The following is a 25,866-nucleotide window of genomic DNA, read 5'->3' on the forward strand; positions in this document are numbered from 1 at the left end:
CGTGGGGGCGCGGCGAGGGAGTCGCGAGAGGGCACTTGCCCGTGCTGGTGTTTGCTCAAGCACGTTCTCAGCATAGGGACACGGAGACCACGTGTCCACGGGTGGTTCTCAGAGGTTCCAGGACCCTCTATTCAATATAGTTGAATTATCGAGTGGGCCGGGCGCGTGGCTCACTGTAATCCTAGCACTTTGGGAGGCCGAGGTTAGGAGTTCGAGACCAGCCTGGCCAACATAGTGAAACCCCCGTCTCTACAAAAAATACAAAAATTCGCTGGGTGTGGTGGCACACACCTGTAATCTCAGCTACTCAAGCAGCTGAGGTGGGAGGGTTGCTTGAGACTGGGGAAGTCAAGGCGGCAGTGAACCAGGATTGCACCACCGCACTCTAGCCTGGGTGACAGAGTGAGACTCTGTCTTAAAATTAAATCAAATTATATTAACTTAGCCATGCATAGAGGCTTACACCTGTAATCCCAGCAGGAGGGTCCCTTAAGCCCAGGAATTTGAGACCAGTTGAGGCAACACGGTGGGGGGTGGGCTGTCTATATTTATTTTTATTTTTTATTTATTTTTGAGATGGAGTCTCACTCTGTTGCCCAGGTTCAAGCGATTCTCCTGCCTCAGCCTCGGAGTAGCTGGAATTACAGGCGCCCACCTTGTCCAGCTAATTTTTGTATTTTTGGTAGAGTCGAAGTTTCACCATGTTGGCCAGGATAGTCTGAAACTCCTGACATCAAGTGATGTGATTCAGCCTCCCAAAGTGCTGGGATTACAGGTGTGAGCTACCGCACCCAGCCCTGTCTCTAAAAAAAAAAAAAATTGTAATGAAGTGAAATAAAGACAGTCTCCCCTCCCGGCCAGCATTTGATTGCTTTAATGCCCCTGCCAGGCTTCAGCTCCTCTCCCCTTCCTTCCCTCAACCACCCTCTAACGAAAACATAATCTGCAGGGTGCTGAAAGCTGGCGGCCAAAACCACAGGCAAGGCTCTCGATTCCCATGGATGGCGAGGGTGGAAGGCTGTCCCGGTCCAGTAGTGACTTAAAGTTTCCTTTTTTTTGAGTCTTGCTCTGTCAGCAGGTGCCAGGCTGGAGTGCAGTGGCATGATCTCGGCTCACTGCAACTTCCGCCTCCTGGGTTCAAGCACTTCTGCCTCAGCCTCCCGAGTAGCTGGGACTACAGGCGCACAGCACCATGCCTGGCTAATTTTTTGTATTTTTAGTAGAGACGGGGTTTCACCATGTCGACCAGGCTGGTCTCGAACTCCTGACCTTGTGACACACCTGCCTCGGCCTCCCAAGGTGCTCGGATTACAGGTGTGAGCCACCGCACCCGGCCGTGAAGTTTCCTTTTTTTTTTTTTTTTTTTTTGAGACGGAGTTTCGCTCTTGATACTCAGGCTGGAGCGCAATGGCGCGATCTCGGCTCACCGCAATCTCCGCCTCCTGGGTTCAGGCAATTCTCCTGTCTCAGCCTCCTGAGTAGCTGGGATTACAGGCACGCGCCACCGTGCCCAGCTAATTTTTTGTATTAGTAGAGACGGGGTTTCACCATGTTGACCAAGATGGTCTCGATCTCTTGACCTCGTGATCCACCCGCCTCGGCCTCCCAAAGTGCTGGGATTACAGGCTTGAGAAGTTTCCTTTTAAGGCACACGTAATTACGCAAATGGGTGAGTGCACCGGCTAGTGGCCCTGCTGCTTGGTGTGGGGTCGAACCTGCGTTGCCTGCTGTAGCAGAGGGCGGTCCTGGGACCCAGCAGGCAGGTGCGTTGCCGTCGCTTGGTAGCCACCAGCACAGAGGCCAAAAGCAGGCCCGACAAATCGGACCCCTGTGCTCCGTAGGCGCCGCACTCCTGAGCGCTCCCACCGGCCCTGCCTGGCGCAGTCCCTGTTCTGGGCCTTGTGGTGGGGGTGGGAGACAGACCCCTAAATAGATTGTTAGAACATAAGATGGGCAGTGCAGGGGAGGCAGCTGTGATCAACTTTTTTATTTTTTATTTTTTTAAAAGACAGGGTTTCTCCAAGACCAGGCTGGTCTTGAACTCCTGACCTCAGGTGATCCGCCTGCCTCGGCCTCCCAAAGTGCTGAGATTACAGGCTTGAGCCACCACACCCGGCCTATTTTTATTTTGAGACAGAGTCTCGCTCTGCCACCCAGGCTGGAGGGTAGTGGTGCGATCTCAGCTCACTGCAACCTCCCCCTCCTGGGTTCAACAGAGTCTGCTGCCTCAGCCTCCAGAGTAGCTGGCATTACACACCCGGCTGATTTTTGTATTTTTAGTAGAGCTAGGGATTCACCATGTTGGCCAGGCTGGTCTTGAACTCCCGACCTCAGGTGATCCACCCACCTTGGCCTCCCAAAGTGCTGGAATTACAGGCGTGAGCCACCGTGCCTGGCCTTTTTTTTTTTTTTTTTTTTTGAGATGGAGTCTCACTGTCACCCAGGCTGGAGTACAGTAGTGCGATCTTAGCTCACTGCAGCCTCGGCCTCCCAGGATCAAGCAGTCCTCCCACCTCAGCCTCTTGTGCAGCTGGGAGCACAGGTGGGCGCCACCATGCCCAGCTAGTTTTTAAATTTTTTGTTGAGATGGGGTGTCACCATGTTGCCCAGTCTGGTCTGGAACTCTTGACCTCAGGTGATCCACCCGCCTTGGCCTCCCAAAGAGCTGGGATTACAGGTGTGAGTCGCTGCGCCCCACCCAAGGGTTGCAATTTAGTGGGGGCCAGAAACAGCCACCTTGCAGCTGGGGTGGGAGGGCAGGGAGGGCGCGTGGGGCACTACTGCCTGGGAGAAGACGTGGAGCTGGGAAGCACACAGGTGTGCAGGAGCGAGGCGTCTATCAGAGGCAGAAGAGGCTGCAGTCTGGGGAGAGAGGAGGGGACCCGCCCCATCAGGTGCACCAGGACCGGAATGCTGCAGGCTAGGCTGGGCGGGAGGAGAGAAGGTCACGCCCCACACACCCCGGGCTTTTCCGTCTGTTTCAGAGGGTTGGGGGCTAGAAAGCCCCTGGCTGCCGGCGGGAGTCTCCCTCCACTGGTTTCGAGGGGCTGCCACGACTCCACCAGGCACACTATTCTCTGCAGGTCCCAAGACGCTCAGACACCTCTCAGTCCCACTCTGCCAGCTGCGAGCAGGACTGGGGACGCACGGTGGGAGGTCCGTCTATCACCTGGCTCCGGGCGCCTGGCCTGGTACCGGCCTCTCTTGGAGATAGAGGTGATCAATTTCGGGGTTGGGGGCGACGTGCATCCAGTGAGGCCCACCTCTTCGGGGCACAGAACATCAAAGCTGTAGGTCAAGGCGCAGGCAAACAGAAACGGCTCCAGACCCTGCTCCTGCCCCCGCCATTCTTCTAGTGGATGGGGACTTGTGAGCCTGGTGACCCCACCAAGGAAGCAGCACAATGGGGGGCTGTCCCCCACCCTGGAGGGAAGAGCAGGCTTTGCACCTTCTCCCCACCCAGCCCCCCGGCCCGGGACCTCTAGAAGACACCACTTACACTGTCTGGGACAGCCAGAGGCTGAGGGCCCGGGCAGGGTGTCAGAAGGGTGGCCCACGCCTCTGTGATTAGGGGGTTGCCTCAGGGAGCTCGGAGGGAGCCCTGTGGAACACAGCAGGATCTGCGCACAGCTGGGTCACAGGCTCTGAGCAGTATCTTCTGAAAGCCTCATCCTGGCTAGGTTGGGCTACAGGGGAGACCCCCAGAGAGTCAAGGGCGTGTCTTCAGTTGGAGGAGGAAGCGGGGGACATCCGAGCTGGAGACACAGGAACCAGAGTCATTTTTTTTTTTGACACAGTGTCCCCTCTGTCACCCAGACTGGAGCGCAGTGGCGTGATCTCAGCTCACCGCAACCTCTGCCTCCTGGGTTCAAGCGATTCTCCTGCCTCAGCCTCCCGAGAGTAGCTGGATTACAGGTGCGTGCCACCACGCCTGGCTAATTTTTCTATTTTTAGTAGAGACAGGGTTTCACCATCATGGTCAGGTGGGTCTCAAACTCCTGACCTCGTGATCTGCCTTCTTTGGCCCCCAAAGTGCTGGGATTGTAGGCGTGAGCCACCGCGCCTGGCCAGAGCTGACTCTGGAGCTGGTTTTTGTACATGCTCCGGGGTAACGGTCCACCTTCACTCTACTGCAGAGGCCCTTCTTCCTCCGGGGAATGGGGCCCTGGAGCAGCGGCCTCTGCTCTCAAAACCCAGTGTGCAGAGCCTGGTCCCAGCAGGGCCCAGAAAGGGCGCCCAGAGGACTGGAGGTCCCGCCCTACTGCAGGCAGCTCCTCATCACAGTTCCTGCTCCCCGCCCAAGGGGACCGGGGCAAGGGTGGCGCGTGCCTGGCACAGTCAGCCACAAGCCTTGTGCAGGATGTCACAGTTACTGATTCAAACCCCCTACCCTCTCCAAGCCTCAGCTTCTCCTTGGTACCCAGGGAGCTGGACCCAACAAGTGCCCTCTCCTTGAAAACATGTGTGCCACGTGCAGGCTGTTCAAAGAACGCTTCTGGGCTGAAATCACCCAATTGAGGGAGCCTCTTCCCTCCCCTACTGGCTCCATGCCCCTCACCCCCACCTGCCACAGCCTCCCCAGTCCCCAGCCCGCTCCCGGCACCACTTTCCACCAGGCAGGAATTCTCTGAGTGCCTGAGCCCAAGTCTCAATCCCTCCCCACACACACAGGGAACCAGGGCCCCGTCTTGCTTCTCCCATTCCACAACCTTCTATGGCTCCTGTGGCCCACAGCTTCAGGCCCAGTTCCTCCCCAGCCACACGCCACATCCATCCAGTCAGCCTCCCAAAGCACCCCCGCAACTCACAACGCTGCCAGCCCCCCACCTCGCCAGCCCTGCCCTCTCTGTGCCTGAGGCTGGAGCAGGTCCCCCCAGGCCATGGCTCTTCCTGGCTTTTCTCTGGCCACGGCCTTTACTGGCTGACACCTCCCCACACAGCCCCGTGCCAGCATCTTTGCCGGAAAGATGGCATTGGAAACTTAGCCCAAGCCAGGAAGCCCAACGGCCATATCCTTCCACCAGGTTCACCCAAGTTACTGGTTAAGAATGCAGATTTCAGCCGGGCACGTGGGAGGCTCATGCTGTAATCCCAGCACTTTGGGAGGCCAAGGTGGGTGGATCACTTGAGGTCAGGAATTCAAGACCAGCCTGGGCAACATGACAAAACCCCATCTCTACTTAAAATACAAAAATTAGCCGGGTATGGTGGTGGGCGCCTGTAATTCCAGCTACTCGGAAGGCTGAGACAGGAGAATCCCTTGAACCTGGGAGGTGGAGGTTGCAGTGAGTCGAAATCATGCCACTGCACTCCAGCTTGGGCTACAGAGTGAGACTCTGTGTCAAAAAAAAAAAAAAAAAAAAAAAAAAAGGCCGGGCACGGTGGCTCAAGCCTGTAATCCCAGCACTTTGGGAGGCCGAGGCGGGTGGATCACGAGGTCAAGAGATCGAGACCATCCTGGTCAACATGGTGAAACCCCGTCTCTACTAATACAAAAAATTAGCTGGGCATGGTGGTGCGTGCCTGTAATCCCAGCTACTCAGGAGGCTGAGGCAGGAGAATTGCCTGAACCCAGGAGGCGGAGGTTGTGGTGAGCCGAGATCACGCCATTGCACTCCAGCCTGCCTGGGTAACAAGAGCGAAACTCCGTCTCAAAAAAAAAAAAAAAAAAAAAAAGCAGAAAGCAGATACTCAGGATTTCAGAGCTGGGGGCTGGGAGAACAGGTGTCTAGACAGGCCGCAGAGGCTCTGAGCCCAGGAGGTGTGGCCCAGCCAGGCCCACACTGGTCTCTGTGGGACAGGGCTGTGTGTGGCTCCTGGGGCCTGGAGTCTGAGGGAGGCTGCCCTGCTGCCCCAGACCTCCATCCCGGGGAGACTGTTGGTGGGCGGCTCAGGTAGGAGGCAGCCTGGGCAGGCCTAGGGCTCACAGCCACCCCTCCTGCTACTGGTCTGTGCCAGGAAGCACCGGCTGGGGACCCCACAGAAGGCAGTGGGAGGAATGAGTGAGGGAGGGAATGAGTGAGTGAGGGAATGAATGAGGGTGGGAATGAGTGAGGGAATGAATGAGTGAGGGAGGGAGGAAATGAGTGAGTGAGGGAGGGAATGAGTGAGTGAGGGAATGAACGAGGGTGGGAATGAGTGAGGAAATGAATGAATGAGAGAATGAGTGAGGGAGGGAAAGAGTGAGGGATAGAGGGAATGAGTGAGTGAGGGTGGGAATGAATGAGCGAGGGTGGGAATGAGTGAGGGAATGAATGAGGGAGGGAGGAAATGAATGAGTGAGTGAGGGAGGGAATGAATGAGGGTGGGAATGAGTGAGGGAGGGAGGAAATGAATGAGTGAGGGAGGAAATGAGTGAGGGAGGGAATGAGTGAGGGAGGGAGGGAGAGAAATGAATGAGTGAAGGAGAGGAAATGAATGAGTGAAGGAGGGAGGAAATAAATGAGGGAAGGAGGGAATGAATGAGTGAGGGTAGGAATGAGTGAGGGAATGAATGAGAGAGGGAGGAAATGAATGAATGAGGAAAGGAAGAAATGAGAGAGGGAAGGAATGAGGGAGGGAGGGAGGGAATGAATGAGTGAGGGTGGGAATGAGTGAGGGAATGAATGAGGGAGGGAGGAAATGAGAGAGGGAGGGAATGAGGGAGGAAGGGAATGAATGAGTGAGGGTGGGAATGAGTGAGGGAGAAAATGAGTGAGTTGGAAATGAGTGAGGGAGGGAATGAGTGAGGGAAGGAATGAGGGAGGGAATGAGTGAGGGTGGGAATGAGTGAGGGAGGGTGGGAATGAGTGAGGGAATGAATGAGGGAGGGAGGAAATGAGAGAGGGAGGGAATGAGGGAGGAAGGGAATGAATGAGTGAGGGTGGGAATGAGTGAGGGAGGGAATGAGTGAGGGAGGGAATGAGTGAGGGAAGGAATGAGGGAGGGAATGAGTGAGGGTGGGAATGAGTGAGGGAGGGTGGGAATGAGTGAGGGAATGAAGGAGGGAGGGAGGAAATGAGAGAGGGAGGGAATGAGGGAGGAAGGAAATGAATGAGTGAGGGTGGGAATGAGTGAGGGAGGGAATGAGGGAGGAAGGGAATGAATGAATGAGGGTGGGAATGAGTGAGGGAATGAGTGAGGGAGGGAGGAAATGAATGAGTGAGTGAGGGAGGAAATGAGTGAGGGAGGGAATGAGTGAGTGAGGGAGAGAAATGAACGAGTGAAGGAGGGAGGAATGAATGAGGGAAGGAGGGAATTAATGAGTGAGGGTGGGAATGAGTGAGAGAATGAATGAGGGCGGGAGGAAATGAATGAATGAGAGAGGGAAGAAATGAGAGAGGGAGGGAATGAGGGAGGGAGGGAGGGAATGAATGAGTGAGGTTGGGAATGAATGAGGGTGGGAATGAGTGAGGGAATGAATGAGGGAGGGAGGAAATGAGAGAGGGAGGGAATGAGGGAGGAAGGGAATGAATGAGTGAGGGTGGGAATGAATGAGTGAGGGAATGAATGAGGGAGGGAGGAAATGAGAGAGGGAGGGAATGAGGGAGGAAGGGAATGAATGAGTGAGGGTGGGAATGAGTGAGGGAGGGAATGAGTGAGGGAGAAAATGAGTGAGGTGGAAATGAGTGAGGGAGGGAATGAGTGAGGGAAGGAATGAGGGAGGGAATGAGTGAGGGTGGGAATGAGTGAGGGAGGGTGGGAATGAGTGAGGGAATGAATGAGGGAGGGAATGAGTGAGGGTGGGAATGAGGGAGGGAATGAGTGAGGGAAGGAATGAGGGAGGGAATGAGTGAGGGTGGGAATGAGGGAGGGAATGAGTGAGGGAGGGAATGAGTGAGGGAATGAATGAGGGAGGGAGGAAACGAATGAGTGAGGGAGGGAATGAGTGAGGGTGGGAATGAGTGAGGGTGGGAATGAGGGAGGGAGGAAACGAATGAGTGAGGGAGGGAATGAGTGAGGGTGGGAATGAGTGAGGGAATGAATGAGGGAGAGAGGAAACGAATGAGTGAGGGAGGGAGGAAATGAGTGAATGAGGGAGGGAGAGAATGAATGAGTGAGGGAGGGAGGAAATGAATGAGTGAAGGAGGGAAGAAATGAATGAGTGAGTGAGGGAATTAATGAGGGAGGGAGGAAATGAGTGAGTGAGGGAATGAATGAGGGAGGGAGGAAATGAATGAGTGAGGGAAGGAATGAATGAGGGTGGGAATGAGTGAGGGAGGGAGGAAATGAATGAGTGAGGGAGGGAGGAAATGAATGAGTGAAGGAGGGAGGAATGAATGAGGGAAGGAGGGAATGAATGAGTGAGGGTGGGAATGAGTGAGGGAATGAATGAGGGCGGGAGGAAATGAATGAATGAGAGAGGGAAGAAATGAGAGAGGGAGGGAATGAGGGAGGGAGGGAGGGAATGAATGAGTGAGGTTGGGAATGAATGAGTGAGGGTGGGAATGAGTGAGGGAATGAATGAGGGAGGGAGGAAATGAGAGAGGGAAGGAGGGAGGGAATGAATGAGTGAGGGTGGGAATGAATGAGTGAGGGTGGGAATGAGAGAGGGAATGAATAAAGGAGGGAGGGAATGAGTGAATGAAGGAGAGAATGAGTGAGGGAGGGAATGAGTGAGGGAAGGAATGATTGAGGGAGCGAAGGAATGAGTGAGTGAGTAAAGGAATGAATGAATGAGTTACTGAGAGAGGGAATAAGTGAGGGTGGGAATGAGCGAGGGAATGAATGAAGGAGGGAGGGAATGAATAAGTGAAGGAGGAAATGAGTGAGGCAGGGAATGAGTGAGGGAGGGAATGAGTGAGGGTGGGAATGAGTGAATCAGGGAGAGAATGAGGGAGGAAACGATTGAGGAAGCGAAGGAATGAGTGAGTAAAAGAAGGAATGAATGAATGAGTGAGTGAGGGAGGGAATGAGTGAGTGAGGGAGGTAATGAATGAATGCGGTCATTCCCCGTGGTCCCCAAGCGCCCGGACACAGTGACCTTGGCAGCGACCCCGCCGTCGGTGAAATGGGGGCGGGGGGACCGGGAGAGCCCCGAGGCCAGCATAGCCGCGCATTGGCGGAGCGTCCACCGCGCTTGCGGGGCTGGGGGCCTCCCGACCCGGTCCCGGGTGTTGGCGCCGGGATGGGAGTGGGGGTGGGGCCCGGAAGCGCCCCTCCCCCACGGGGCCGCCCCGCCCCCGCCGCTCGCAGGCCCCGCGCCCCGCCCCCGCCCAGGGCCCGCCCCCAGGTTAGGGAACATCCTCACTTCTCCTCCCGTCGGTCATGCTTGCATTCGGCCTTTTGTACCAGGTCAGCTCATTGGGCGGATAAGAAGATTTCCCCGCCCACCACCCCGAACTGACCAATTGCAAGGGGTTTCACAGGGCGCTAAACTAGCGGGAGCGTCACCGTCCTGCGACGCTGCAGGGGATCCTTAGGCCTCAGTGGTCTTTGCCCCCCGACCCCAGACCCTGACCCCAAGGAAACCTCCGGGACCTGTGCCTGGAGAGGTGATCTCCGGGTACCCGGGGAGCTTTTGGAGTTCTCGGCCTCCTTTTGCCCCCGCTGCTCGCCGGCGTGTCCTCGGGTGGACGCGGGCGCCCCGAAGGGGAGTTTGTAGACGCTCCCTCACATCGGGGACGCGGCTCCTTTAAGGGTGTAGGTGTCCAGGACGCCGCCTGACTGGAAAGTCGCCCCCCGACCGGGCTCCTGAGGTGGACCCGGGTCGCGGGCGCGCGGTGGCGGGGCCCGGGCGGCGGGAGGCGGGTGGTGGCGCGGGCAGCACTCGGGGCGGGACGGCGGCGGCGGCGCGCGAGGCAGGCGTGCGGAGGGCAGCCCGGCGTCAGGCCCCGCCCCGCGCGCCCCGCCCGCTCCAGGGTCCTCGGAGCTGCTCGGGCTGCGCGCGGAGCGGGCTCCGGAGGGAAGTCCCGAGACAAAGGGAAGCGCCGCCGCCGCCGCCCCGCTCGGTCCTCCGCCTGTCCGCGACGCTCGCCGGGGCCGCGGCCGCCCGAGGTGAGCGCAGGCGGGGGCCGGGCCGGGGCCGCGGGGCGGGGGTCGGGCCGAGGCCTCCACCGCTGTCGGGCCCGGGCCCCCGGCTGCCCCGCGCCCCGCCCCGCCGAACCGGGCCCCGCGTCGCGGCCGAGCTTCCCGGAGAGCCCGAGAGGCCCCGCGCTCGACGTCGGCCCGGCCCGCGCTGCTGGCGCCGCGGGGCTGCGGCCTGAGCGCCCGGTTCGCCGCAGGCCTTCGGGGCCGGGGCTCCCCCGCTTCGCCCTCGAGGTGCGCCTGGCGCCGGGCCGGGGCAGCCACCTGCAGCCGGGGCCCCGCGAGGCCGCGCCTTCCTCCTGCGCTGTGAGCGGCTTCCGGGGTCACGGTCGCCCCGCGGACGGCGAGGATGGGCCTCGGGGGAGAGCCGCGGATTGCAACATCGCTGACTCGCGGGGTGGGGGCCGGCGAGCGGGCGGGTTTTCGGGGCCCTCAAACCGAAACACGTCCAAGTTTTCTGGCGCTTCTGAAGATGCTCCGCTGGCGCCGGCTCGGCCCGGGACGTGAGCGCCTCGCCGGAGGGAGTTTTGTTCTGCCTCGGGGCTCGCTTTGTACCGGTTGAATAGTGGTTGGCTCTGGTAGTTGGGGGCGTAGGAGGCAGGCACGGGAGTGATGAGCTGGGCTTGTGATCGGGGCCTGTAGTCACGCGTGAAGCGCAGAATGAAGTGGTTTGGTTTGTATGATTGGGAGTCACGCTCAGTTTCTCTGTTCGCAGAGTGCCTGTCTTTGGGGGATTTTGTGTGTTTTCTTTGTAGGACCTATTCCACCTGTTTCTTGCTCTTAAAGAAACGTTGCCTTTGGGTAGAGAACCTAGCTAAGAGAAGACGGGACGGATCCTCAGTTTGCCCTGATGGCTCACACAGAGGTCCGTTCCCTAGGCTGTTGGGTGCTTGCGGGTGTGCGCTTGTGTGGTGTCCCAGGGTTTGGGATCTCGCTGCGGAAACAGCCTGGCGGCCTGGGACAGACAGATCAGGTGCGGCCAGGTGAGCGTCTCCCGACTGTAGGTGTCCGGGTGGTGCAGAAGGGAATACCTTCCCGGGCCTGGGAGAGTGTGCATTGGGGTGCAGGAGGACCTTTGAGGGCTTCAGGTGCCAGCCTGTCGTGGCGCCCACCTGTTCTGGTGATGAGTGCGGTGGAGCTGTGGAAGGTGAGCGCTTTGCTCACCCTCAGCCAGGAAGTTGCTCTGAAGTCAAGCTCAGCCCTCTGCGTGTGCCCTGTGGGAGGGCAGGCAGCAAACTTTCGGGCAGCTCCTGGAGTTTCGGGCCCAGAAGTCCCGTTGCTGCCGGTGTCTGGGCCTTGTTTGGCGCTGACAGAAGAGAGTTGTTTTTGTCTTTGTAGCATAAAAGTTTCCAGCTTTGAAGCGTTTAGTGACTCCTAGCTGTTCACTAAGTGCCTATCTGTTAATTGGGGAGGGTGGATTCAATTTTCAGTGGGGTTTTGAATGCTGGGTCTGTGTTGTGATTACATTGTAACAGATTGGCCACTTTCTCCAGTAGGCAGGCCAGCAGGACGGGGAGCAGGGATCTTGGAGGCCAGGCCTGGCTTCTGCCTAGGATGGGGTGGGTTGCGTCTGTGGCTCCTTGCCCAGATGGTAGAGCGTCCTGTACGACCACCCCCTGGTGCTGAGTGCTTTGGGGCTGGGGGCACAGCGGCAGCAGCCAGGCCTTGGCAGGAGGTCTGGCAGGACCACCCCTCATGACTTATCACACCTGAGACAGTAGCTGGGTGCTGAGCGCAGCCTCTGGGCAGCCCTGTCCAGTCCTCAGCAGGAGGGCCGCCTGTGGCAGAGTCCCAGGCCCGCTGGCCTCTCCATGGCCTGGCCTTGCCTGGCTCTGAGCATCGGTGCCCATGGTCCTTCAGTGTCTGGAGCGCTGGTCTGGGGCTTCAGAGGCCTGTTTGATGCCTGGCCCCGCTCAGACCATGGGCATCTGGGAGCTGGCCCCTCCGTGAAACAGCCACTCGCCAGGCTGCTTTGCACTGTGCCGGGCACAGGTTGCAGCCACTCAGAGAGTCCTCCCTGGGGCTGGGGAAGCAAGAGCCCCTGAGTCCTCAGGCCTCCGGCACCAAGGTGGAGCTGGGCTGCTCCATGCGGAAGAGCCAGTGGAAGGGGAAGGCGGAGAAACGTGTGGAGTTTCAGACCCCAGCTGGTGTAGAGACAACCTTGAAACCGTGGTTGGCGGGCACTCCAGCCTGCTTGGGGCTCATGCTCCGCCTGCCCCCAGCTCGGCCCAGCTGTGTCCTCCCCCACTTTCTCCCAACTTAGAGGAGGGCATGGGGAAGGGCAAGCAGTCAGGAGGGCAGGTGGCCTGTGGGCCCTCTGCGTCTCGGTGAGGAGGATGTGGGGAAGGACATCCTGGTGGGGCCCAGTCCGTGGCTGCCTCCAGCCCAGGCTGCCTATCTTGAACTTAGTCATGGAGCTGGAGGCCAGGGCCCAGTGGCCCCTGTCACCCTCTCGCGGTGACACCAGCGCCTGCTGACTGGAGGACCCAGGTTCCTCTGCCTGCTTTTTTTCGGACTACCGTGAGAATCCGTGTTTGGTGAAAATGAACCAAATCCCCCTGCAGGGCACACGGCTCTAGCAGCCCTGCCCGGCTTCTGGGACCCTGGTGCCCTGGCGACTCTGGACCTGCCTGGGCTTCTTAGATCCCAGCCCCCACACCTCTACTTTGCTGACTCAGGGAAAGTCATCGTGCTGCCCAAAAGCCGAGTGCAGGCCTCTCAGAGCTCCTTCCTCGGTGGGTCTGCTGGAGTCTGGGCCTTACCTCCCTGATGACTGCCAATGGGGCTGCGGCGGCTGTGGCCCTGGTAGAGTGCTGACCTGGCCCTTCCTGCGGCTGTGAGGTGTGTGAGGTGCATGGGCCTCCACGAGTGCGGACACCATCCAGGTCACCAGGGCCCTTGTGCCCATTGTAGGACAGCCCATGTTGTAGATGGGACAGGCCCCCTACAGCGTAGAAGGCCTGGCAGAGTCCCCAGTTCTGCAGAGGTGCCCCTCTTTCGTGTTGAAATACCAGACTTGGGGGCAGCTTCAGCGTTCCCGTGGACTTTGATGACCAGCATACACTTTGGTGTCAATTCTCCAGCAAGTTTTGTAAGCAGAGTGCTGTTTTTCATGAGTAAAGGTGGCCACCAGTAGGGTGACAGTTGAGGGTGGCGTTGAGGCTGCTGGCCGTGCCCACCAGTGTCCTCAGTGCCAGGAGCATCTCCCTGGACCTGCAGCCCTCCTGCGGCGACAGTGTGGCCCAACAGGCTCCCGCCTAGAACCGTGAGGTGAAGGTGCCTGGCCCCTGAGGTCCCATCCAGATGTGTGGAGCTGGAATCTGGCCTGTGCGCTGCTTCCTCTGACCAGGGATCTGGTCCCCTATGCCGTGCTCCTGCTCTGCCCCGCAGGACCCTGCTGTCCCCTGAAGCCACAGGGATGTGGTAGTGGCTGCAGGGTCTGGGAAGGGTGGCCCTGCGGGAGCTCCTCCCTCAGCAAGTCTGAGCCTCTGCCCTGTGGTGCTTGTTCCGTCCTGTCTTCAAGAACAACAGGTGTCCACTGGCCGGGCGTGAGTCTCGGTTCTGAGTGCCTGATACAAAGGCAGGGACCCAGTACCCCACACACACCTAGACACCCAGCCCTGCCTATTCCCCACCTGGTGGTGTGGTGGGGACCTTGCCATGCCAGCCACCACAGGGTGGCAGCTACCACCTAGCCTCTGAATGTCTGTTTCATCCCCGTGGAGCAGAGGCCACACCATATGCCACAGTTGGGGGCATGGTGGGGGTGGCCACGGGGAAGGGATATTACCTGCCCCCCACCCCCGGGGTGATCTGGGAGCCGCTCACGGGGCCTCCCCTGGTGAACCCCAGGGTCGGACAGTGACTTGCGGAAGAGTCCTGCTGGACTGGGCCAGCGCGTGTTGGGAGCAGGCGGGGCCAGTGTGCGCGTGATAGGGCAGCAGGAGCCTGCGTCGCCTCTCCTGATCACGTGCTCTGCCTCCTGTGTTGCAGGGACTCAACATGTCGGGGATCGCCCTCAGCAGACTCGCTCAGGAGAGGAAAGCGTGGAGAAAAGACCACCCGTTTGTAAGGAGAGCTTCGTGTCCGTGTGCAGCACAGCGGGCAGTGTCCCGTCACTGAAACTGTCGTGTCCCTGCCGGGAGGGAGCCGCTCACATGCCCGTGCCGGGCCGCTGGGCCTCGCAGGCGGGTCCTCGGCGATTGTGGTAAAATGAGATGCCACCACGCTGATGTGCTTTTGTGGTTGTTTTCTCTCAGGGTTTCGTGGCTGTCCCAACAAAAAATCCCGATGGCACGATGAACCTCATGAACTGGGAGTGCGCCATTCCAGGAAAGAAAGGGGTAAGAGGCGCGCGCTGCCGGCCTGCTGCCTGGCGGGGCCCAGCAGATGGGCGTGGTAGTGCCACGGGGGAACTCCAGTCAGATCCCTGCCGTCTGTGACGGCCGTCCTTGTCACGGGCCGCGGTCAACAGGTCAAATCCCAGCTCTGTCCTGGCCCCCGCCCCATCGGAACGTGAACGCAGAAGGTGGGACTGGCAAGGTTTGACAGCTCTGTTCCCTCTCAGGGCAGTTCTGGTTGAGAAGGAAGCAGGCTGGCACCTGGCCGGGCACAAGGCTGAGCTGTGGCAACAGGGAGGGGGCTCTGGTGTGTGTTGGGAGCGCAGAGTTGCACAGGTGAGGTTGAGACCAGGCCGAGAGGCAGGAGTCCGGGATTCTGCTGTGTCCTTCGGGGTGTGGCTCAGCTTTCAGGAGCTGGGTTTGTGGGGAGAGCCAGCCCTGCGTAAAGCCGCCTCCTGGAGAACCCCCAGGGACTGGAGGTGTCTGTCTGGGCAGTCTGCTTGGGGACCCCTGTGTGTCCCTGGCAGGCAGGGTAGCCCACGTGCCTGTCCTTTCTGGCCGGGGACTCCAGGCTGGGGGGCACGTGCAGCTCATGCTTGTTGATTCTGAAGGAGGCGGAGAGATCCCTGAGGTGTTGGTCCTGCCTCAGGCCTCGTTCCCTCTGGCCCGGGCCCCACTCTGGGTTTCACTGTGAAACTCAAAGCAGCTCTGGTCCCCTGAGCTGAGCAGTCCCCACGGGACTCTGCTTTGCCCGAGACATAGTGTGGCTTGGGTTTGTCACTTGTCCAAGGCTCTGCTGAGAACATCCTTGCCCCTTACGTTAGAGTGAGGCTGGTGCACGGCGCCAAGGAAGACGGAAGGTGGTGTGGGATCGTGGGGCAGCAGAGGTGCCTCGTCCAGGCGGGACGGGGGCGGGTGCTTAGGAACACCCTGGGGTGAGGGCAGTGGTGTGCTCTTGGTGCCCTCGTGCCAACCCCAGTGTGTGGCGCCCATCACCGCCAGCCTGGCTCCTGCCTCCTGCCTCCACTCCTTTCCAGGAGGGCCTTTCCAACTCACTCTGGGCACGGTAGAGGTCCTGACAGCCCCCTTGTTGGGGCTGTTCCGAGCTTCAGGCTGGTTTAGGAGCCGCCTCTGTCGGGCCTCTAGCACCTGGTGTCCTGAGGGTTGTGCCCTAGAAGCGAGCCCCTTCCTCCTGGGCCACCCTGCGGCAGGCGAGCAGCCCATCTCACCATGGTTTATTCCCTGCAGACTCCGTGGGAAGGAGGCTTGTTTAAACTACGGATGCTTTTCAAAGATGACTACCCGTCTTCGCCACCGAAATGTAAGTAGCTCGCCATTCAGTGCCCTGGAAGGCAGCCTGTTCCTGCAGGGATCAGGAGTCTGTCCAAAGGGTTCCCTGGCTGTGGCCATGGCGCCCTGGGCCGGGTGGTCTCCGTGGAGCTGGGAGGGAGATCACAGACCTGGAGGTCGGCTTTGATCCCTGATCTGGCTGGGGCTGCAGATTCGAGTCTGTTTCCAGCTCCGGCGCTGGGCGTTGCACACAGCAGCCTTAGTCTCATCCCGGCTCATGGGCTGGGAAGCTCCAGAGTGCTGTGCACGGAGGGACTGTGAGAGCCAGGCCGGAGCTCCTGGACCGGGAGTGCCTGGAGCCTCAGCGGTTGTTGGCGATGAAGACGGAGGACTTGGTGCCCGCAGGACCCAGCCCTGGACGGATGGACGTGCAGAAGGACTGCCGTGCACAGCCTCGCCCTCTGAGGATTTCTGTCGGTCCGCCTTCTTACTGCTCTTGCTGTGTGGTCTCTTACGGCCCGTCCCCACCGTGGCTGCGTGTGCAGCCTGAGCAGGTGTAGCGCAGGTGACAGCACAGGAGGCACGGGAAGAAAGGCTGCGACCAGGCCCCAGATCCTGCCAGCAGCTAAGCTCGTGACCCCAGCCCGTGCGGCAGGGCTCAGGAGAGGGAGGAGAGGGCCGCCGCGTCCCCGCCCTCCCGGAGCTGGCAGTCGGCAGGTCCTGTCCAGTGAGTTCCACGCGTTAACGCGCCTGGCCACGGTGAGGCGAGAGCTGTGTAAAAGCTTTCCCCTGCGATCGTCAGTCAGGGCGCGCAAGCCTTCACCGTGGCACCCTCCGGAGGAACCCGAGGACCACCCACGGCACCACCGGGCCCAGACTGGCTCATTGGGGATTCTCTTTGCTGTTTGATTTTTTTTTTCACCATGCCCAGGTATTACTTAAAATGATTTCTTTTAATTAAGAAAAACCTAAAAATGAGACAAAATAGCTGTGTTCGTTGATTCTGTTCAACTTTCTGTTGGAATTCCAAGCAAACGCAGCTGCAGCAAAGCAAGAAGAAGTCACAGTGGAAGAGGTGGGGAGGAAGGCCAGGCCTGCAGACAGGCCGCGCGCCGCTAGGCTGCAGTGCAGGAGGCTGAGGCAGGAGAATCCCTTGAACCTGAGAGGTGGAGGTTGCAGTGAGCCAGGATCGTGCCACTGCACTCCAGCCTGGACAGAGTGAAACTGTCTTAAAACAATAAATAAAATGAGATCAAAATTGAGTTACACAAATCTGCTTTTATGTAATTTCAGTAAGCAAGGTTTTAAAGCTATGCCATTTACAGTAGCATGAAATATGTTGGAATAAATGAACAGAAGATTGGTTCAAGACCTTCAAGACCTCTGTACTGCAAACCAGAATACTGCAGGGGAAACCAGGCCGGCCTGAGCAGTAGCTGAGCTCTGCATGTGGAGGGGAGACGTGACGTGCAGACGCCGTTCTCTGCCAGGCTGTCTGCAGATTCCATGTGGTGCCAGTCTGGGTGGAGACTGTGGCACAGACTGTGTGTGTGGAGGTGCAAGGGCCTTGGATTCTCGGTAGGGGTGGCAAGAGCCAGGCTGAGGCTCAGTGGGTGCACATGCACCCCGCCAGACCTCCCTCAGGACACGGTGACGGAGACTGCGGGACTGTGGAGAAGACAGGGCTTGGCTGTTCACTCTAGTCAGCCATGATTCACAGAAACACGCGTGTGTCCACAAAAGGCACAGACGGGTGCCAGTGTCAGGCCCCTTTGCCACAGCCCAGACGTCCCAGGAGGACAGGTGGGGAAGAGTGAAGAGGCCACTCCTTTTCTGTTCCAGCGGGGAGGCCAGAGGCTGCACGTGTGGCCGCTTGGTCCATGATGGGACCAGTCCGGAGGGCTATCCCAGTAGGAGAAACGAGCTCTGCCTCCCTCCTGCCGCAGAGAAACAGCTTCCGGGTGGATCGTGGCGCTCAAACAGAACGGCATGGAGAGGAGACCCAGGAGGGCGTCTTCCTGAGCTCTGTGCAGGCAGGGCTTTCTTGACCAGGGACGCTCTGGGAGTGCTGACTGCATGAACACTGATGAATTGACTGCATTGAAACCAAGAACATCTCTTTATCCTAAAGACGGCAGTTGGCACCGGCAGGAGGCACTCCGTAGTGTATGCACGTGTCTCAGCTCTACCCACGGCTCCTAGGAATCAGCACGAAGGCGGACAGCCATGAGGCCCGGCGTGTTCCTCACAGGAGAGGCCTCTTCCCGGTGGCAGACATAGGCCGGGATACGTGGCTTTGCACGGAGCGGAAGCCTCCCCAGAGGGACCTGCCATACGGCTCAGGAGCAGACAGCCAGGGCGCAGGGCCCCTGGAGAGCGCGTTCTTTCTGGAGGTTTCCCGTGGAACGCTGCCTGTCACGCCTGTGGAAGCTGAGCTCATGCCTGCTGTAGGGCCTGGCTATTCACTCTAGTCAGCCGTGATTCACAGAAACGCACGCGTGTGTCTGCTAAAGGCACAGACGGGTGCCAGCGTCGGGCCCCTTTGCCACAGCCCGGACGTCCTAGGATGACAGGTGGGGAAGAGTGAAGAGGCCATGTGACAGTGGCGGACAGTCCAGGCGGGAGAGCGCTCCTTTTCTGTTCCTTCTGCGAAGCACAGGGGCAGCCAGGCTGGATGTCGTGAGGAAGCAGGAGGCAGCTCCCCCTTGCGAGGGCCTGGCGGTGCTGGCTGTCAGCGCCTGTGTGCCTTTCTCTCTCAAGAAATGAGGTGGAGAAATCGGATTAAATTGAAATCAGGCACTTGAGTTTGCCAAAAGATTCCCTTAGAAGAGCAAAGAGTCGGGCCAGGTGCAGTGGCTCGTGCCTGTAATCCCAGCGCTTTGGGAGGCTGAGATGGGCGGATCACCTGAAGTCAGGACTTCAAGACCAGCCTGACCAACATGGTGAAACCCTATCTCTACAAGAATACAAAAATTAGCTGGGCGTGGTGGCGGGCGCCTGTAATCCCAGCTACTCGGGAGGCTCAGGCAGGAAGAATCGCATGAACCCGGAAGGCAGAGGTTGCAGTGAGCCAAGATCGTGCCATTGCATTCCAGTCTGGGCGACTCTCTCAAAAGAAAAAAAAGCAAAAAGTTGAGCCCAGAGCAGGAGAAGAACCCTGTGAAATGTGTCATTTCAGGACCTTCTCTGAATCAGTCGCCAGGAAGCGGCCGGGGCTGAAAGTGGCTCCACTTGGCGGTCCCCAGGAGGTGCAGTGTGGAACCACGGGAGTGGGCGCCGTGCACCTCACCCGGTGGCTAAACTCCGCCAGCAGTGCGGCCTGCGTGAGCAGCCTGGGGGCAGCAGGGCTGAGGACGGACGCCGTGATCCAGCTTTCCACAGCACCACGCTCCTGCGCCAGGGTTCGCACTCAGGACTGCCACGCAGCCGCCGGTGTCGCCCGTGGGCTCCTGTGGCGTGGGATGGTCCACAGTGTGGGGCGGTCCGTAGTGGTGCCCTCGCCGCATTCCCCAAGGAGCGTGTCCTGCGCTTCTCCGTGGTAGCTGAAGGCCAGGAAGCTGCCCGCGGATGCTGGCGTTGGGACTGGGGGCAGGCACGGTGGTCGGCAGGAGCGAGTGTTGGGGAGACGCGGGTGTTCATGGACATTGTCTTTTTGGTAATTCCGCTAGACTGGCTGCGCTGTGTGTCAGTAAGCAGAAGCAGGAGAAGGCCCTGGTAAAAAAGATGGTCCCAGGCGGGGATAATGGCGGCAGACTTTCCTGCTTTTTCATAAGAAATAACACGGGGTCTAAAAGCCTGTGTGTTGTGGAAGCAGGGGGTGTGCGTTGAAGCTGCTGACTCTGGAAGGGCCTGGCTGTTTCCCTGGATGCCTCCTGCAGCTCCTCCCGTCTCCCCCGAGTCTGGCCCAGCTGGGTAGGACCTGGGGCTGCTGTTTGCCGTCTGCCTGGCCGTGCCCAGAGTTCCGTCCTGGGAGGGACCCAGCTTCAACTCCGGTCCCCAGGCCGTGTCCCCAGGCCCTGTTCCCTGGGTGCAGAGGCGGATGTTTCTTCCTCTTGTCTCTTCGTGGCCACAGTTCTATTTTTTTTTTAAAGTTCTTGGCCAAATATCTGGCTGGCAACCTGGTGCCCCGGTGTGGGGAGGAGGGTGATTCTGGACAGTGCCTGCCTCCAAACAGCGCTTCCTTTCTTCCTCGTTCTCCAGGTAAATTTGAACCACCGTTATTTCACCCAAATGTGTACCCTTCGGGGACAGTGTGCCTGTCCATCTTAGAGGAGGACAAGGACTGGAGGCCAGCCATCACAATCAAACAGGTACGGGGCCACCACCTGCAGGCCAGGGCGGCCTCAGTGTCCCCTGCGGACGTGCGGGTCTGCAGTCGCGCTGTGGCTGAGGCCCAGTCTCGGGTGTCTCCCTTTCAGGCTGCTCACACCCTGTCTTGTGTTTTTGTCTCTGGCACAGATCCTATTAGGAATACAGGAACTTCTAAATGAACCAAATATCCAAGACCCAGCTCAAGCAGAGGCCTACACGATTTACTGGTAGGTGGCAGCCCTGGCCCCGCTGGCGGGAGCTCCCTGCATCCCCACTGAGGCCGCCTGGCCAGAGGGGAGGGGGCACACAGGCTCACGCTAGAGACAGCCAGAGTCACCTCCAGGGCGAAGGTCAGGGGCGTAACCCCTGTGGGCAGCTGGCACTGTTGTACACAGGGTCTGCGGTGGCATGGGCGGCCCTGGAACCCTGTTTGCAGCGGAAGCAGGCCAGGTGATTGGGGCCATCTTGGACCACAGCCCCAGTGAGTCGTGGCTGGCTAGGAGGAAAGGCTCCTGGCCGCGGGCGGCGGAGCAGGCCATGCCGAGGGGCCTGTCCACGGGCTCGGCCTCCCGCACCGCCCTGCTGCTTGTCCCGTCCCCACCACACTTGCCTCCTGTGTGTGAGGCCAGCCCCGCAGGGCTCAGGGATGCCGCCCCACGGCCACGGGCTCCACCCTGTCCCTGTGAGGTGCTGCCTCAGCTAGAAGGGTCCCTATGGTCCTGTGGCCACCATCTGCACCGAGGGCCTGGAGTGAGTCAGGATGCAGACGACAGCCAGACAGTGCTGGGAACGGCAGGGAGGAGCCTGCCCTGAGCAGAGGCTGTGCCCTGCCTGTCCTGTCCCCAGCCCTCGGGCCACCTCTGTAGCTGCTCTGGCCAGGTCCGCAAGGAGGTGGGTTGGGCGCTCTGACTCCCACTGGAGCACAGAGAAACCCAGACCCGTCTCAGCACGGGTCCCCACACCTCTGAGGGGGTCCCGGGAGCCCCAGCAACCAGGTACCCATAGGGCTCACCCAGCAGCCACCCCACACATCCCTGCAACCATGGGGTTGGAGGCCTGCTCCCTCCAGGGCCATCTCCTGGTCAGAACGGGGAGGCCAAGGGGTCCTGGCTGCCCTAAGCCCAGCCTGCACAGGTCCTGAGGGAAGGCCCCTGGTTCTGGAGAGTTGCGTTTCTCCCTGGACGCAGGCCCAGCCCCAGTGTCTGCAGGGTGCCCTCCCTGGTGGCTGAGGGTGGCAGACAGGCCCCAGGCAGGGAGCAAGCGTCACAGCAGCCGCCCCAGACTCAGCCTGGCTCCCCTGCACACCCCACAGACGCTCCGTCAGCTGAGCCATTGCTGGAACTGGCTCGTGGGACGTGGCGTGACTTGGGTTTGTGTGCTGGCCTGCGGTGCACTAGGAGTTCCGTGAAACGCATTCCTCGGGCAGGAAGCCACGGTCCTCACGGGTGTCCACATGGCCCTTGAGGCAGAAAATTGGGTGTTGTTTTTTTTTTTATACTGAGTTTTGCTCTTATTGCCGAGGCTGGAGTGCAGTGGTGCGATCTCCACTCACTGCAACCTCCGCCTCCCAGGTTCAAGCCATTCTCCTGCCTCAGCCTCCCGAGTAGCTGGGACTACAGGCGTGCACCACCACACCTGGCTAATTTTTTTTTTTCCTGTTTTTTTTTTTTTTTTTTTTTTTTGGCAATGGTGCAATCTCGGCTCACCGCAATCTCTGCCTCCCGGGTTCAAGCGAGTCTCCTGCCTCAGCCTCCCTAATAGCTGGGGTTACAGGCATGGCCTGCCACGCCCAGCTAATTTTTTGTATTTTTAGAAATGATGGGGTTTCTCCATGTTGGTCAGGCTGGTCTGGAACTCCTCACCTCCCAAAGTGCTGGGATTGTAGGCGTGAGCCACCGTCCCTGGTCAGAAAGTGTTTCCTAGGCCAAGTGTGTGACTCATGCCTGTGATCCCAGCACTTTGGGAGGCAAAGGCAGATTGATCGCTTGGACCTAGGTGTTTAAAACCAGACTGGACACCAGAGCGAGACCCCATCTCTATAAACAGTTTAAACATTTGCCAGGTGTGGTGGCTCACGGCTATAATCGCCACACTTTGGGAGGCCACTGCGGGAGAATCGCCTGAGCCCAGGAGTTGGAGGCCAGCCTGGGCAACATGGGAAGGCCTCCTCTCAAAAACAGACCAAGCTGGGCGTGGTGGTGGTGCACGCCTGTGGTCCCAGCCACTTTGGAAGCTGAGGTGGGAGGATCGCTTGAGCCCAGGAGGTTGGTGCTGCAGTGAGCCAAGACTGTGCCACCGCACTCCAGCCTGGGCGACAAAGCGAGACCCTGTCTCAAAAAAATGAAAAAGCAAATGTTTTCCTGTCTGGCCCTCGGCTGGTTTGCCGTCGCCAGCACGGTGTGAACGTGAGCCACGTCTGGCCTGCGCCGCATTTGCCGACCGCCTCCAGGGATTGGCGTGGGCTGTGGCGTGGGCTGGCGCGGCTGCCAGTGTCTCCTGGGCCTGGGGCTGGGGCTGCCCTCTGCACTTGCCTGTGTTCACATAAACAAGCGTTCCTTCTCCTACAAACATCCACTTGAAAAGCACCCTTTGTGCAGCCTGTTTGTGGGTTTCAGATCCTCTTTCCTGGGTTTCCTGGTGGCCTTGGGCCGTGTTCCTGCCCTGGCAGGTGCCTCTTCGTGGGGCCCCTGCTGGGTAAAGGCAGGGCTGGAAAGTGTGGCCACTGCCTCTGGTTGCTTCCGTGCCCACCCAGCTGAGCTGCTCTGCCGTGGGGCCACCTGGTGGTCCAGGGTGCCGTCCTGGGCTGCTGGCCTTCACTCTGCACCGTGCCTGGCTCAGCTCAGAGTCTCAGACCACCTCCGGTCCTGGTGGGACTGCCAGGAGCCACCTCCATAAGTGTCGTGGTGTTCCTGCGGTCCTCAAGGTCAAGCTGCCCCCTGCAGCGCATCAGCCCCCAGGCGAAGCCTTGGCCACCCTCCCACGGACCTGTTTTGCCCAGGCAGTGTGTGCCATTTGCCCTCCTGGGCAGCTTTCCCAGGCCGAGCCTCCCTCCGCCCAGCCCCGGTCCTGTTCCCCAGTGTCCCTGTACCGCCCAGCTCGGGTACGGCCCCTTCTGAGCCAGGCCTGCCTTCCCACACCTTTACCCCTGGGCTGAGGGCCTCATGGACGAGCCCTCCAAAACTTAGTTTCTATTTTTGGGAATTAACAATGGCAAGCAATCAGTATTTTTAATTTATTAGCACTGTTCTAGACTTACAAAAAAGAGAAGCTGCTGATGGCTACTTAGGATCAGACTGTGGGCGCTGGTGGTGATGGTGCAGGCACCCTGGCGGCGTGAGCCACGTGGGGCCTGTGCCCTCCGCTCCGACGCCACATCCGCCCAGCGCTGTTCCTCTCCTCCCTGCCCGTCCGCCCCCCTCAGACCACAGGCTGGTCTCCGCCTCGTCAAGGCCACGCAGGCCTCCCTGCTTCTGTTACTTTCACGAGCTCCGCGCTGCACTGACCCAGGAGGCCCGTCCTCCGAGCCGGCCCTGGGGTGAGCGTGCAGGCCGGGCTGCTGCGCCTCCTAACTGCCTCTTCCCTTTTGACCTCCGCAGCCAAAACAGAGTGGAGTATGAGAAGAGGGTCCGAGCACAAGCCAAGAAGTTCGCGCCCTCATAAGCAGCGGCCTGCGGCCTCGCAGAAAGGAAGGGATTGGTTTGGCAAGAACTTGTTTACAACACTTTTGCAAATCTAAAGTTGCTCCGTACAATGACTAGTCACCTGGGGGGGGTTGGGCGGGCGCCATCTTCCATTGCCGCCGCGGGTACGCACTCTCGATTCGCTCAATTGCCCGTTTTTCATACAGGGTCTCTTCCTTCAGTCTTTTGTATTTTGATTGTTATGTAAAACTTGCTTTTATTTTAATATTGATGTCAGTATTTCAACTGCTGTAAAATGATAAACTTTTATACTTGGGTAAGTCCTCCAGGAGCGAGCCCTCGCTCTCGGACGCAGGCATGCTTCTCACCGTGCAGAGCTCCACCTCGCCCCGGCTGGCTGTCTGGAAATGCGCCCTCCCTCCGCCGCTCCTCTAGGGCCTGGGCTGTGTTGCTTTCGAGCCTCAGATCCCAGGTCAGCCGCCTCTCCGTTCTGCGTCACTTCCTTTGTGTTTATATGGCGTTTTGTCTGTGTTGCTGTTTAGAGTAAATAAACTGTTTATATAAAGGTTTTGGTTGCTTTATCGTCATTGAAAGTGTGAGGAGGTGGCCTCCGAGTGCCCGGCCCTCCCCTCCCGACTGCAGCGCCCCCCGCAGGGCCAGGACCCGGCTCTCCTGTCTGCTGCCGGCGCGCCCAGGCTGCGTGGCTCCGTCTTGCCCTGGATCTTTGTAAACAGGACTGTGACTGCTGCTGAGGTTTCTGTGCCCCCCACCCCAGAGCTTCCAGCCGGAGAGTACTGGGCAGTTAAGATCTGCATAGGTTGGGATTGGCGTGGAGACCCTGGCAGGTGTGCCCTGGTGCCAGTTGTCTTGGGGGCCACAGGGCCAGGGCCAGACAAGGGCTGAGGCTGCATGAGGACTGCTTTCGAGGCAGCCTGCTGGTGGGGCTACCCCTCCTCAGTGGCGGGGTCCCGGGCACCACCTTGGGTGTCTGTCCCTCACGCCCTCAGGAAGCCCCTTTGCTACCACCCCAGCAAACGCAGGGTGCGTCCTCCAGCAGAGCCCACAGCCTGGCCCCTCCAGGGCTTCCCTGACCCTTAGCACCAGGTGGAGGGCCCTGGGCAGCCTGTGTCTGGAATTCTCTGTCCTGATGCCGCCTGAGTGGTCTCTCCCAGGGAGGCTGCGCCCCTCAGAAGCAGCCCTGGCGCTGAGCCCTCTGCAAAGGCCGGGCCAGCTGGGCCTCGTGTGGCTGCCTGAGCCGGGGCTGAGCCATCATAGGAAGTGGCCTGGCTGGGTCGCCACCCAGCAGGAAGGTGCAATGGACAGAGATGGGAAGGCCTGGGGGATGTGGCCCGGCCCTCCGGGCCCCACCCAGTCTCCCCATCCTAGCAAGCTTGGCCCTCCTCAGTCTCATTTTGAGCTCCGGGGCTGGAGCTGGCCCTGCTGCCCTGGCACATCCCGGCAGCTGGAGCTGGGTCCCAAGGGGGCGGGGTGGGTGCAGAGAGTGCAAGGGAGGACGGCCCGGGGTCTGGGATGGGGAGCTCGGCGCCCTCCTGGTCTGTGAGGGACCCCTACCGCTGTGGGCGAGGAGACTTCCGAAGTCAGCGCGCGGGCGGCTCTGCGGTGCGATTGCCTCGTTTGCTTTTATGGCTTCGGCAGGGCCAGAGCGCCGAGCTCTCAGCTGTTTGGGGCGCGATTATAACGCAGGGGGCCTTACCTGGGGAATTTAGCCGCTTTGAATATTTGTAGCCTACTCCCAGAATGTCTTATTTTGTATGACTGAACTACGTTTAGAATTAATTACACATGTAAACAGTTCATATATATATGGAAATTCAATATATTTTGTAGTTAATGTATTCTAAAGTAATGGATGTTTCTAGCCGATTCTAGTGACTTCGGCTAAGGAAACGCTCCTTCTGTAGTCCCACAGGCCTCGGCCTCACAAGGACGTGGATCTTGTAGCAGCTCTGAAACGCGGTCGTTTGTTTAATGGAAGGGAAGGTGTGCTCCCGGCCTGAGGTGCCTCGGAGTTAGTGAGAATTGTGGGCGATGGGTTAACCACTGTATCTGAGAATCCACCAATTAAAGCATTTGCACAGACTGCCGCCTGCTGGGTGTGTCCTTTCCTGCCCTGTCCCTGGCTCCCCTGGGCTGTGCGGGGGTGGGCCAGGGCTGCCGTGCCCCCCAGGGTTCCCTTCTGGTCCTGCCTCTAGCCCAGCGTCCGCCCCTCTGAGTGACGGCCCCTCTAGCCAAGGTGAGCCCCAGCCTCAGGGTCTCCG

General features: G+C 59.3%; 1 protein-coding gene across 2 annotated transcripts; it reads left to right on the forward strand.

Moving 5' to 3' along the window:
- The first annotated feature begins 9,670 nt into the window (after positions 1 to 9,670).
- UBE2I (ubiquitin conjugating enzyme E2 I) lies at positions 9,671 to 25,687 on the forward strand. 2 transcript variants are annotated; one of them, XM_064362283.1, is made up of 7 exons: positions 9,671 to 9,677; positions 13,999 to 14,073; positions 14,265 to 14,348; positions 15,594 to 15,666; positions 19,836 to 19,945; positions 20,094 to 20,173; positions 23,543 to 25,687. In XM_064362283.1, exons 2-7 carry the CDS (start codon positions 14,008 to 14,010, stop codon positions 23,604 to 23,606), a joined length of 477 nt encoding a protein of 158 aa, XP_064218353.1. In that variant the 5' UTR covers positions 9,671 to 9,677; positions 13,999 to 14,007; the 3' UTR covers positions 23,607 to 25,687. The 2 variants fall into 2 exon arrangements, with proteins under 2 accessions (XP_064218353.1, XP_064218352.1); XM_064362282.1 differs by lacking the exon at positions 9,671 to 9,677 and adding an exon at positions 9,957 to 9,975.
- Positions 25,688 to 25,866: the final 179 nt, after the last annotated feature.

The sequence above is a fragment of the Aotus nancymaae genome, unplaced genomic scaffold (genome assembly GCF_030222135.1).
Source record: "Aotus nancymaae isolate 86718 unplaced genomic scaffold, 86718_ANA_hifiasm-v0.15.2.pri h1tg000049l, whole genome shotgun sequence".
Lineage (NCBI taxonomy): Eukaryota > Metazoa > Chordata > Mammalia > Primates > Aotidae > Aotus > Aotus nancymaae.

Excerpts from the sequence above, each read along its gene's own strand:
- UBE2I (XM_064362283.1), top strand. The coding sequence starts at position 14,008 with ATGTCGGGGATCGCCCTCAGCAGACTCGCTCAGGAGAGGAAAGCGTGG. Across the intron at positions 19,946-20,093 it reads CAGCCATCACAATCAAACAG|ATCCTATTAGGAATACAGGA; the intron begins GTACGGGGCCAC and ends TCTCTGGCACAG. Across the intron at positions 20,174-23,542 it reads GAGGCCTACACGATTTACTG|CCAAAACAGAGTGGAGTATG; the intron begins GTAGGTGGCAGC and ends TGACCTCCGCAG.